Source organism: Aquarana catesbeiana, linkage group LG01, assembly GCF_042186555.1.
Source record: "Aquarana catesbeiana isolate 2022-GZ linkage group LG01, ASM4218655v1, whole genome shotgun sequence".
Lineage (NCBI taxonomy): Eukaryota > Metazoa > Chordata > Amphibia > Anura > Ranidae > Aquarana > Aquarana catesbeiana.
This window is the reverse complement of record NC_133324.1, coordinates 564,051,644-564,064,808: the sequence shown is the minus strand read 5'-3', so window position 1 is coordinate 564,064,808 and position 13,165 is coordinate 564,051,644. Positions and strand designations below refer to the sequence as shown.

General features: G+C 41.8%; 1 protein-coding gene across 5 annotated transcripts in view; it reads left to right on the top strand.

Moving 5' to 3' along the window:
• ADAMTSL5 (ADAMTS like 5) overlaps positions 1 to 12,389 on the top strand; it is a 45,092-nt gene extending 32,703 nt beyond the window's left edge. For 2 of the 5 annotated variants that reach the window (XM_073596756.1, XM_073596751.1), the window contains exons 8-11: positions 290 to 450; positions 556 to 769; positions 3,924 to 3,995; positions 11,525 to 12,385. In XM_073596756.1, the coding sequence (XP_073452857.1) occupies positions 290 to 450; positions 556 to 769; positions 3,924 to 3,995; positions 11,525 to 11,832 (755 nt within the window). In that variant the 3' untranslated portion in view covers positions 11,833 to 12,385. Of the gene's footprint in view, positions 1 to 289; positions 451 to 555; positions 770 to 3,923; positions 3,996 to 11,524 lie in introns of all 5 variants that reach the window. The other 3 variants (XM_073596767.1, XM_073596746.1, XM_073596743.1) reach the window with 3 other exon arrangements.
• Positions 12,390 to 13,165: the final 776 nt, after the last annotated feature.

Genomic DNA, 13,165 nt, shown 5'->3' with positions numbered 1-13,165 from the left:
ACAATTATCAGCTTTTATTTATTCATACAAAACCTTTATCCCAAAAGAAACAACTGCATGCTGTAACTGATTAAGAAGATTTACCTAAAAACTAATTTGTAAAAAAATTATTTTTTAACCTTGACCATCACTAAAACAAAAATGAAACACATTTGCCTTTCTTCTTTGTACAAGCTTTATGTCAAACCAAGATTGTTAAATGTTCTAGAAAATGAGGAACCCTTTGTGTCTAATGTTTGTGTATTGTACAGTTCTGTATATTGAGCTGCCACTTCCATATTTGCCTTAGCCCTGATGAGCCTGAGCAAGGGTTATGAGATCAATGGAAATTGGGCCATGTCCAGGCCAGGAGTTTACAGGGTAGCAGGTACAGAGGTCCGTTATGGTCATAATGGCAGTCATGAGTTCCTAGAAGCACCAGGACCTACAAATGAGGACTTATATATTCTGGTGAGAAGCCTTTTTCACAATTTATTTCTACCGAACCATAATACCATAGTAGTTGCAGTATGCATAGTAGCTTTTGACCTACAATACTTTATTATCTGTTTATAGGTACTCTTTCAAGTGCAGAACCCAGGCATTGAATATGAGTATTGGCTACCAAAGGACAAGTACTTTAGCATCCAGAGGGATTCACAAAGACAAGTTCCACCGCAACCCAGGGATACAGCTTTGGATGCCTGGGTACGCACGCCTGCATCTGGCAGTGATGGAAACACAGTGAGGACAAAAAAAAAGCTAGATGATCCTTCTAATGTAAAAACAGGTATCTCAATATCATTTTAATTTATACAGACCCTCATATTGATTTTACCATTGATAAACACATAACAGAATAGTGAAGGATTCTTTAAGCTGAACTCCAGGCAAACTGCTAAATATATAGACAAATGATGTATAAGAAAACTGTATTACCCACCAAAGGACTTTCTGCACATTCAGTTCTGAAATTAAAACTGTTCTGCCACCAGTAAAGTACTGTCTGACAGGGCAGGAGACCTGCTTTTTTTTCTACACTGAAGTTAAAGGGATTGTAAAGCTTCATTTTTTTATTTAAAAAAATAACAAACATGTCATACTTACCTCCACTGTGCAGTTCGTTTTGCACAGAGTGGCCCCGAACATCCTCTTCTGGGGTCCCTCAGAGGTGCTCCTGGCTCCTCCCCGCATCGAGTGTCCACGTTGGAGAAGCTCTCTCCTACGGTGGACACCCATGCGGGAGCGTTCCCGAGTCCTGCATCTGTGTCTATTCACAGAATGCAGGACTCGGCCCCGCCCCCTGGTGCTGCGTTATTGGATTTGATTGACAGCAGGGGGAGCCAATGGCTGTGCTGCTATCAATCAATCCAATCAGGACACAAGACACCAGCTAGAGCTGGTCTGCTCGTTCCCAGGCCAGCAAAGAAACGGGGTCAGGTAAGTAAAACAGTAAAACAGGGGCTGTGCAGAGGACGCACTACACTAACTGTAAATACTGTAGCTGCCTGCCTGTGGTATTAATATAGGATCAGAAGAACACCACTAATTTAATTCAGGTAGCTTTAGGTGCACACTGTGCAGAGGACACAGTACACTAACTGTAAATACTGCAGCTGCCTGCCTGTGGTATTAATAGGAGCAGAACAACAGCAATTGTCTCCAGGTAGCTTTAGGTGCACACTGTGCAGAGGACACAGTACACTAACTGTAAATACTGTAGCTGCCTGCCTGTGGTATTAATAGGATCAGAACAACAGCAATTGTCTTCAGGTAGCTTTAGGTGCACACTGTGCAGAGGACACACTACACTAACTGTAAAGGGGGGAGGGGGCTGCAGCACCACAGAAGGTTTTTCACCTTAATGCATAGAATGCATTAAGGTGAGAAACCATGAGGGTTTACAACCACTTTAAAGTATTTGTAAACCTCAGACATGAAACATGAACAAAGGACATTTCGCTTTAGTGTGAACTTGCCTCAAAAAAGAGCACTAATTGTTATTTCTGTCTGCTGCTTCATTCCTCTTCTATCAGCATAAATCACTTCTGACAGGTTTTCTTGACACCAAGAGAAAAAAGGTAACAGCAGAGGGATCTCCAGTTGATTCACAGTCTCTCAGCTCTGTTCCTGTGTGCTGGGTGAAGGGGGTGTGTCCCTTCCCTCCAATCAGCTCACAGAGCTCTCCTCACTGAGCTTTGCAAAGTGTAATTTTAACTCCCTGCCCTTGTCAGTTCAGCTCTGACACAGTGTTGACAGGCTTTAAAAATTCTGGACTTTGAAAAGATGTAGCAAAGAAAAGATTGCAAATAAACAGCTACACCTTATGTAGGAGAATTTGTTTAATTACTGTGTATCACCCGAGGCCACTCGCTTCACTTGATATATATATATATATATATATATATATATATATATATACACAACCACTTTTAGATAATTCCTACAGGTTTCCTGCCCAGGCCTAGCCTGTTACTGGAAAGTAAGTTTAGCCAAAGCTGAACGAATTCTTCTATCCACACAATTGAGGTGAAAAGAGGAATCCTCTTCACTTAGACATTGTATTCTGACAGCGGGACTTTCCATTGTCAGAATACACTGATCAGCAGCTGCAGCCCATTATTTGCAGTCACTGATCAAGAACACTTTTCCAACAAGCTCATTCGACAGAAGATAATTGTCAAATCAACTTCTGTTGAGCAGGAGGGACCACACACGGATCGAAATTTGTCTGGTCCCTACTGATCCAGCCAAATTTCAATCCATCTATCGCCAGCTTAAAGGAAAAAACAGCACACTGAAAAGCTCATCTGTCTGTCATTCTGCTCTCCACTTTTATCAACATGTTTCTTGTCAGCACATGATTAGCTCATTTGTACATGGACCGCAGGAGGCTGATGCCCAGGCAAATTCAGCTACTTACACTGCTTGTATTTAGAAAAAATATATATAATGATGTATTAAAGCCAAATTGAACCCTCACTATATATTACTGTAATGCAATCAGGCTACATATGCAGTAATGCATATGGGGCTCTTTTTACTAACTGCTAGGTGCTGCAGCTAAGATCAACATATGATGTGTTGGCAGCATGTAGAATCAGACAGCAATACTTTCACGCAAAGTATCAGCCGACCTCTCCCGCGGGCTGCCACGCGCCCCATAAAACACTGCCCAAATCAATGGCAATGCTGAGTGAGTGAAAATGTTGTTGAATCTGTCCCTACCTTATAACTTGATAACTAAAACGCAGACTGGCAATCTGAGTCTCCTAAACAAAAATATCAGTGCTACGATTCTGCCAGAAGATCAACCCTTCTGGAAGTGTGAGATGCTCACACATCTGGGCCTCCTAAAATGCCTATCCCCTGGCCCCTACACCATCACAGTGTTTCTGTAGAATGTACAAAAATATTCAAAGATTGGCACTGAATTCTACTGCATAATAAACAATAACAAAAGGATTACTTTGCAGCAGCTAATCTTTGGAGAATTGTGAACTTGCAGCAGAAACACTTTTGTAGGGGCTAGGGGGTAAGGCACTGCAGGCCACCCAAGAGTTTGAGGATCGGACACCCTGGAAGTGTGAATTTGTGGCAGAAATGTGCACTGGTATATTTGCTTTGGAGCTCAAATTGCTCTAGCAGACAGCACCTCTGTAAGTACACTTATCTGCTAACTGCAGGTGGTAAATATAAAACCTAAATATATATATATATATATATATAAATATATATATATATATATATATATATATATATATACATACACACACGTTTTTACTGTTTCTTTAAATGCTTTAAACACTTGGTAATTTGCAGGGTCCCTAGTGTTGTTTATTTCCCATGATTGATAGTTATGTTTCCTTGGTAAATCTTTTTCAATTATGTTGGGGAATTTAAGCATTTTGTTTTTATTTTGTTTTTTTTGTTTTTGTTTTAAGAAGGGTGTGGAAAGTGTGTACCATTTAAAAGAAAATCTCAAAGGAAGAAGCATTATTGCCAGAGTGATTTTGGTAAGAGCAAACATTGTAAAAACTGGTTTTACAATCATTTCCTTTCTATGAGTAATGTGATCACAAACCATAATAATCATAACATCAATGCTCTAAGCAGCATAAGCTATTTTAACCCTTTGTCAGATTTGAGATAAGTTGTTTAACCACTAAAAGCCTTTATTTTTTGTCATTACAGTAGCATATATACTATACTGTATATATACAGTGTGTGTGTGTATGTACTGTGTGTATATATATATACCGTATTTATCGGCGTATAACACGTGCCGGCGTATAACACGCACCCCAAGTTTAGGAGAGAATTTTAGGGAAAAAAACTTTTAGGAGGGAAGTTTAAGGAAAAGAAACTTACATTAAAATGCCCATCAATGCAGCCTCATCAATGTTCATCTGCAGCCTTGTTAGTGTCATTGCAGCCTTTTCAGTGTCCATTGCAGCCTTGTCAGTGCAGCTTTGCCCCAGTGCAGCCTTGTCAGTGCAGCTTTGCCCCAGTGCAGCCTTGTCAGTGCAGCTTTGCCCCAGTGCAGCCTTGTCAGTGCAGCTTTGCCCCAGTGCAGCCTTGTCAGTGCAGCTTTGCCCCAGTGGTCAGTGCAGCCTTGCCCCCAGTGTCCATGCCTACCGCCGCCGCCGCCATACACATATGTTTTAAATATGGCGCCGCGGAGTTCGGAGGGAATCGGCGCAGGCGGAACTGAACGAACGCTGCCGAGATACACATAGTCGAGTGTATTCGGCTCTTTCCGGCGCAGCTCACAGTCCCGCCCAGTCCCGCCCTATGATGGACATAACACAGGTCCGATGGCGGGACTGGGCGTGACTGTGAGCGGCGCCGGAAAGAGCCGAATACACTCGACTATGTGTATCTCGGCTCTGTGATTTTGGCGGCGCTTGTTCAGCTCCGCCGAGTCCCTCCGAACTTCGCGGTGCCATATTTAAAACTACTCGCTATGTGAATGTCGGCGGCGATCGCCGACATTCACATAGCGATAGCGGGGATCGGCGTATAACACGCACCCACGATTTTCCCCTTTTTTTAAGGGGAAAAAAGTGCGTGTTATACGCCGATAAATACGGTATATATATATATATATATATATATATATATATATATACAGTGCCTTGAAAACGTATTCATACCCCTTGAAATTTTCCACATTTTTTGATGTTAGAACCTAAAACGTAAATGTATTTTATTGGGATTCTATGTGATAGACCAACACAAAGTGACACATAATTGTGAAGCGGAAGGAAAACGATAAATGGTTTTCCAAATTTTTTACAATACGTATTTATCGGTGTATAACACGCGCCGGCGTATAACACGCACCCCAAGTTTAGGAGGGAATTTTAAGGAAAAAAACTTTTAGGAGGGAAGTTTAAGGAAAAAAACCTTACATTTAAATGCCCATCAATGCAGCCTTATCGTGTCCATCTGCAGCCTTTTCAGTGTCAGTGCAGCCTTGCCCCAGTGTCCATTGCAGCCTTGTCAGTGCAGCCTTGTCAATGCAGCTTTGCCCCAGTGCAGAATTGTCAGTGCAGCTTTGCCCCAGTGCAGCCTTGTCAGTGCAGCTTTGCCCCAGTGCAGAATTGTCAGTGCAGCCTTGTCAGTGCAGCTTTGCCCCAGTGCAGCCTTTTCAGTGCAGCATTGCCCCAGTGCAGCCTTGTCAGTGCAGCATTGCCCCAGTGGTCAGTGCAGCCTTGCCCCCAGTGTCCATTACAGGCTTGGACAGATCGCCGCCAACATACACAAAGCGTGTAGTTTTAAATATGGCGCTGCGAAGTTCGGAGGGACTCGGCGGAGTTGAACGAGCGCCGCCGAGAACATAGTGACTGGGCGGACCTGAGATACACATAGCCGAGGGTTCTTGGCTCTTCTCGGCGCCATTCACAGTCACGCCCAGTCCCTATGATGGACATAGCATAGGTCCAATGGCGGGTGGCGATCGCTCCGATAGATCACAAAATAGCGGGGATCGGCGTATAACACGCACCCACGATTTTCCCCTGATTTTAAGGGGAAAAAAGTGCGTGTTATACGCCGATATATACAGTAATTATGTGAAAAGTGTGGGGTAGATTTGTATTCATGTCTCTACCAGTTTTTCTAGAGAGGGACATTTTTGCCCATTCTGCTTTGCAAAATAGCTCAAGCTCTGTCAGATTGATTGGAGAGCATTTGTGAACAGCAATTTTCAAGTCTTGCCACAGATTCTCAATTGAAATTAGGTCTGCACTTTGACTGGGCTATTCTAACACATGAATATGCTTTGATCTAAACCAGGGGTCTCCAAACTTTCTAAACAAAGGGCCAGTTTACTGTCCTTCAGACTTTAGGGGGGCCGGACTGTGACCAGCAGGAATATAATTTTTTTTCTGGCTTCAGTGGGAGTAAACAGTGCCCCATCTTTGGTATTGGTTGGGGGGTAGTGCCCCAATGTTAGTGTCAGTGGGAAAAATAGCGCCTCGCTGTTAATGTCAGTGGTAGGAATTATGCCCCATTGTTGGTGTGAGTGGGCAGAATAGTGTCTCATATCAATACGAAGAATAGTGCCCCAAGGGCCAGATAAAAGCAAGAAAAGGGCCACATTTGGCCCCCAGGCCACAGTTTGGAGGCCCCTGATCTAAACCATTCCATTGCAGCTCTGGCTGTATGTTTAGGGTCGTTGTCCTGCTGGAAGGTGGCCCTCCATCCCGGTCTCAATTCTTTTGCAGACTCTAACAGGTTTTCTTCTAAGATTGTCCTGTATTTGGCTCCATCCATATTTCCCCCAACTCTGACCAGCTTCCCTGTCCCTGCTAAAGAAAAGCATCCCCACGACATTATGCTGCCACCACTCTTTACACTGGGGATGGTGTGTTCAGGGTGATGTGCAGTGTTATGCCCCGTACACACAGTCGGACTTTGTTCAGACATTCCGACAACAAAATCCTAGGATTTTTTCCGACGGATGTTGGCTCAAACTTGTCTTGCATACATACGGTCACACAAAGTTGTCGGAAAATCCAAACGTTCTGAACGCGGTGACGTAAAACACGTACGTCGGGACTATAAACGGGGCAGTGGCCAATAGCTTTCATCTCTTTATTTATTCTGAGCATGCGTGGCACTTTGTCCGTCGGATTTGTATACACGCGATCGGAATTTCTGACAACGGATTTTGTTGTCGGAAAATTTTATATCCTGCTCTCAAACTTTGTGTGTCGGAAAATCCGATGGAAAATGTGTGATGGAGCCTACACATGGTCAGAATTTCCGACAACAAGGTCCTATCACACATTTTCCGTCGGAAAATCCGACCGTGTGTACGGGGCATTAGTTTTCCACCACACATAGCGTTTTGCTTTTAAGTCAAAAAGTACAATTTTGGTCTCATCTGACCAGAGCACCTTCTTCCACATGTTTGCTGTGTCCCCCACATGGCTTCCCCGCAAGCTGCAAACGGGACTACTTATGGCTTTCTTTCAACAATGGCTTTCTTCTTGCCACTCTTTTATAAAGGCCAGATTTGTGGAGTGCACGACTAATGCCGCATACACACAGTTGGAATTTCCGACAACAAATGTTCGATGTGAGCTTGTTGTCGGAAATTCCGACCGTGTGTAGGCTCCATCGGACATTTTTTGTCAGAATTTCTGACAATAAAAATTTGAGAGCTGATTCTCAAATTTTCTGACAACAAAATCCGTTGTCTGAAATTACGATCGTGTGTACACAATTCCAACGCACGAAATTCCACGCATGCTCGGAATCAAGCAGAAGAGCCGCACTGGCTATTGAACTTCATTTTTCTCGGTCCGTTGTACATGTTGTCACCGCATTCTTGACGTTCGGAATTTCCGACAACATTTGTACGACCGTGTGTATGCAAGACAAGTTTGAGCCAACATCGGTCGGAAATAAATCCATGGATTTTGTTGTCGGAATGCCCAATCGTGTGTACGCGGCATAATAGTTGTCCTGTGGACAGATTCTCCCACCTGAGCTGTGGATCTCTGCAGCTCCTCCAGAGTTACCATGGGCCTCTTGGCTGCTTCTCTGATTAATGCTCTCCTTGCTCAGCCTGTCAGTTTAGGTGTCTTGGTAGGTTTGCAGTTGTACCATACTGTTTCCATTTTCGAATGATGGATTGAGCGGTGCTCCATGAGATGTTCAAAGCTTGGGATATTTTTTTTATAACATAACCCTGCTTTAAACTTCTCCACAACTTTATCCCTGACCTGTTTGGTGTGTTATTTCGCCTTCATGATGCTGTTTGTTCACCAAGGTTATCTAACAAACCTCGGAGGGCTTCACAGAACAGCTGTATTTATACTGAGATTAAATTACACACAGGTGGACTCTATTTACTAATTAGGTAACTTCTGAAGGTAATTGGTTCCACTAGATTTTTTTTTTAAAGATATTTTTATTGATTTTTTTTACAAACCAGTTGTACAAAACAAGCACAACAAACAACCACTAATTAAGCTCGGTCAATCATTGGTATACATTGTCAAGTACATAGCTCATGTGTAAACAAAAGACAAATGGTGGTACAGCAGTTTGATATTGATCACATAGGTACATACACAAGCATTTCGTCGGTGTATAGCAATATTAGTAATCTGCATATAGTATAGCCTAACCTGGCGCAGCCTGTAAGTGATCCCTACCATGCATACATTATAAAGAGAGGGTCAGGGGGCTGGCAAGCCATCTACCCCAGATTTTGTGGAACATTTTTTTCCGTTTCCTGAGTTCAAAGGTAAGTCTATACAATGGTATAACGTCATTAATTAATTTTAGCCATAGAGATTTCAAAGACGTCTGTATACCCTTCCATGACAACAGTATAGTCTTTCTGACATAGAAATAAAGGATATGTAATAATCTCTTAGCTTGTGATATCTGTAAGTCCCCAAAGATCCCTAGCAGACCGTTTTTTGGGTGGATGATGTTAGAGAGGCCTAGAGCAGAGGAAATGAAAGAACCCACCTCCACCCAGAAGTCCTGAACCAGTGGACAGGTCCAGAAGCAGTTGGTTCCACTAGATTTTAGTTAGGGGTATCAGAGTAAAGGGGGTTGCATACAAATGCACGCCACACTTTTCAGATATTTCTTTATTTTATTTGTAAAAAAATTTGAAAACCATTTATCGTTTTCCTTCCACTTCACAATTATGTGCCACTTTGTGTTGGTCTATCACATGAAATCCCAATAAAATACATTTACATTTTTGGTTGTAACATGACACAATGTGGAAAATATCAAGGGGTATAAATAGTTTTTCAAGGCACTGTGTATATACAGTATCTCACAAAAGTGAGTACAGCCCTCACATTTTTGTAAATATTTTATAATGCCTTTTCTTGTGACAACACTTAAAGCGGGGGTCCACCTATCTATCGTTTTTTTTTTTTTGGAGTTCATTCACAAACTTTTCTTCTCATGATTATCTACTCACATGTTCTGTGTAATAAGTCCCCCTATGTCCGATTTCGTTGTAAAGAATAACTTATAAAATTCACTGAAGGCGGTTTCCATCTTCATTGTGGGCATTTGAAGCCCACAAGCATGTATTTTCTGGATGCGGTGAATGCTGTGCTCCCAGCATTCACCGAGATGTTGTGATGACGCTGTTGCACAATGCATGCTGGGAAAGCCTGAGACTATCTCCCAGGGGACTGTGGGAGGTCTGGGAGAGGCTAGAAACACGCCTACTCCCATGGGAGGAAAACCAGGAAGTGCTAAGAAGATTAGGAAAAAAAAAAGGTAATTACGGCGATTTAAATTCTTTTTACACAGCATGTCAGCATCTAGGCAAGGAAGAGAATGCATAGAGATAATGTTCAAAATTTGGGTGGAACCCCGCTTTAAGAAATGACACTTTGCTACGTTATTAAACATGCGAAGACCTAACAAGATCCCAGTAACAAAAACATACTCACTAAACTAATTCCAGGCATAGATGCCCCTGTTATAGGGCATACACACGGTCGGACTTTGTTCGGACATTCCGACAACAAAATCCTAGGATTTCTTCTGACGGATGTTGGCTCAAACTTGTCTTGCATACACACGGTCACACAAAGTTGTCGGAAAATCCGATCGCTCTAAACGCGGTGACGTAAAACATGTACGTCGGGACTATAAACGGGGCAGTGGCCAATAGCTTTCATCTCTTTATTTATTCTGAGCATGCGTGGCACTTTGTCCGTCGGATTTGTGTACACACGATCGGAATTTCCGACAACGGATTTTGTTGTCGGAAAATTTTATCTCCTGCTGTCCAACTTTGTGTGTCGGAAAATCCGATGGAAAATGTCCGATGGAGCCCACACACGGTCGGAATTTCCGACAACACGCTCCGATCAGACATTTTCCATCGGAAAATCCGACCGTGTGTACGGGGCATTAGAATGATTATTACCTGTTTATGTTTGCTTACTGTTATACCATACTTCAGTTCCTTAGTATAAAAGTTAAATATAATGTTTAGTATGGTTTATTACATATCAAAGCACTGTACTAATCCTTGTTTGCTATCATTCTGTATGGTTATTGTGTAATATGACCTTTAATTTCAATAAACATTGATCTGGAAAAAAAAAAAAAAAGAAATTACACTTTGCTACAAAGTAAAGTAGTTAGTGTACAGCTTGTATAACAGTGTAAATTTGCTGTCCCCTCAAAATAACTCAACACACAGCCATTAATGTCTAAACTGCTGGCAACAAAAGTGAGTACACCCCTAAGCGAAAATGTCCAAATTGGGCCCAAAGTGTCAATATTTTGTGTATCCACCATTATTTTCCAGCTCTGCCTTAACCCTCTTGGGCATGGAGTCCACCAGAGCTTCACAGGTTGCCACTGGAGTCCTCTTCCACTCCTCCATGACGACATCACGGAGCTGGTGGATGTTAGAGACCTTGCGCTCCTCCACATTCCGTTTGAGGATGCCCCACATGCCCAATTTAGACATTTTCACTTAGGGGTGTACTCACTTTTGTTGCCAGTGGTTTAGACATTAATGGCTATGTGTTGAGTTATACAAGTTATACACTGTTATACAAGCTGTACACTCACTACTTTACATTGTAGCAAAGTGTTGTTTCTTCAGTGTTGTCACATGAAAAGATATAATAAAATGTTCACAAAAATGTGAGGGGTGTACTCACTTTGAGATACTGTATGTAAACTAATTTTAAAGTAAGCTCTATTTTGTAACGGTCATGTATGGAGTAAATGTGCTGGGACTGCGGGGCATGGTTCTCTCCACAGTATCCCGCCAGTACTGGTGATGTTGGGATCTCCACATAGGACTGCCTGCAGGTGATGTGCTGTGGGCTGGATCACCAGGTATTTTTAATTCAATGAGAAAAGGACTGATGCAACCTACACATATAGCAGTAATTCAGATATTTGATTTTAATTAATTTCAGTGTTTTGGAACACATAACATCTTTGTTGAAAATGCATTCTTCTGTAAAGAAAATCATTATATTTGTAGTTATTGTAACTAATTTCCTACTCACCCTGTGTATAGTGATCCGTGTCAAGATTTTGGGGAGAAGAAAAATGGGTCTGGAGACACGGTACGACATATATGTGAAGCACGTGTTTAAAAACAAGTTTCCTCTTGTACACCGTGAATATATTTGGGTATCAAACCAGTGTGACTGTCCCAAACTTGAAGATAATCAAGAATATATAATGATGCCTTCAAGACATGTAAACCATGAGCTCACTCTAAATAGAATCCTGCTCTCCCCAAATAGTTATATCAGGCCATGGTCACAGCACGAGGACCAGCAGATGCAGCGCCTAAACAGATCATGTCGATTGTCCTCCTGAGGACCCTGCACAACAGCATCTTTATTGTACATACCAGATGGAGAGAGGTGATGGGCCCAAACCAATAAAAGGAATGAGAAAGAAATCGATTGGAAGAGACTGAAAGTCTGGCAATTGCAATTGTGTAACAATAAAAATATTAACTGGAATTTCAACTCCGTTTTTTTTGTGTTATAACATGCACAAGGCAAGCCAGGAATAAGACAAATTATTTCAAAATTGTGTCACAGTATGAGGCTGCCAAATGTTGCAGCTTGTATCCTTAACCTAATGTAAGTAACCTGTAATACACATAACTAATGAAAGCCCTGACAAAAGTAACCTAAAGCACATTCAACTGTCCCTGTTAGAACTAATGCTATTGATGCAACTTCATTTCTTCATTACTTCTTTTCACCTTTTTTTTTTTTTTACATTTTTTAACCTAATGTGTGCTATTGTAACTATGAAATATAATGCATACACAATTTTTTGTGGAAATTATTACCATTTTATTTAATATTTATTACTATTTTCAAGTCCTAGAAAAATGTAAGGGCATTAGAAAACACTGTAGTGGATTTATATGGTAATTACTTGTACTGTATATCTGAAATATGAATAAAATATGGATGGTGCTTTTAAATGTTTTGCATTAAGGAAAATGCTTTTACAATTGTTATGCTATTTGGTCATTTTTTAATTTAGATTTTGGTAACTGATGGTATATATACATACTATATTACCAAAAGTATTGTGATGCCTGCCTTTACACACACATGAACTTTAATGGCATCCTAGTCTTAGTCCATAGGGTTTAATAGTGAGTTGGCCCACCTTTTGCAGCGATAACAGCTTCAACTCTTCTGGGAAGGCTGCTCACAAGGTTTAGGAGTGTGTCTATGGGAATGTTTGACCATTCTCCCAGAAGCGCATTTGTGAGGTCAGGCACTGATGTGGACGAGAAGACCTGGCTCACAGTCTCTGCTCTAATTCATCCCAAAGGTGTTCTATTGGGTTGAGGTCAGGACTCTGTGCAGACCACTCAAGTTCCTCCACTCCAAACTTGCTCATCCATGTCTTTATGGATCTTGCATTGTGCACTGGTCCAAATCATTTGGTGGAGGGGGGATTATGGTGTGGAGTTGTTTTTCAGGGGTTGGGCTTGGCCCCTTAGTTCCAGTGAAGGCAACTCTTAAGGCGTCAGCATACCAAGATATTTTGGACATTTCATGCTCCCAACTTTGTGGGGATGGCCCCTACCTATTCCAACATGACTGCGCACCAGTGCACAAAGCAAGGTAAATAAAGACATGGATGAGCGAGTTGTTATGAAGTTTTTCTTGTACAAAGG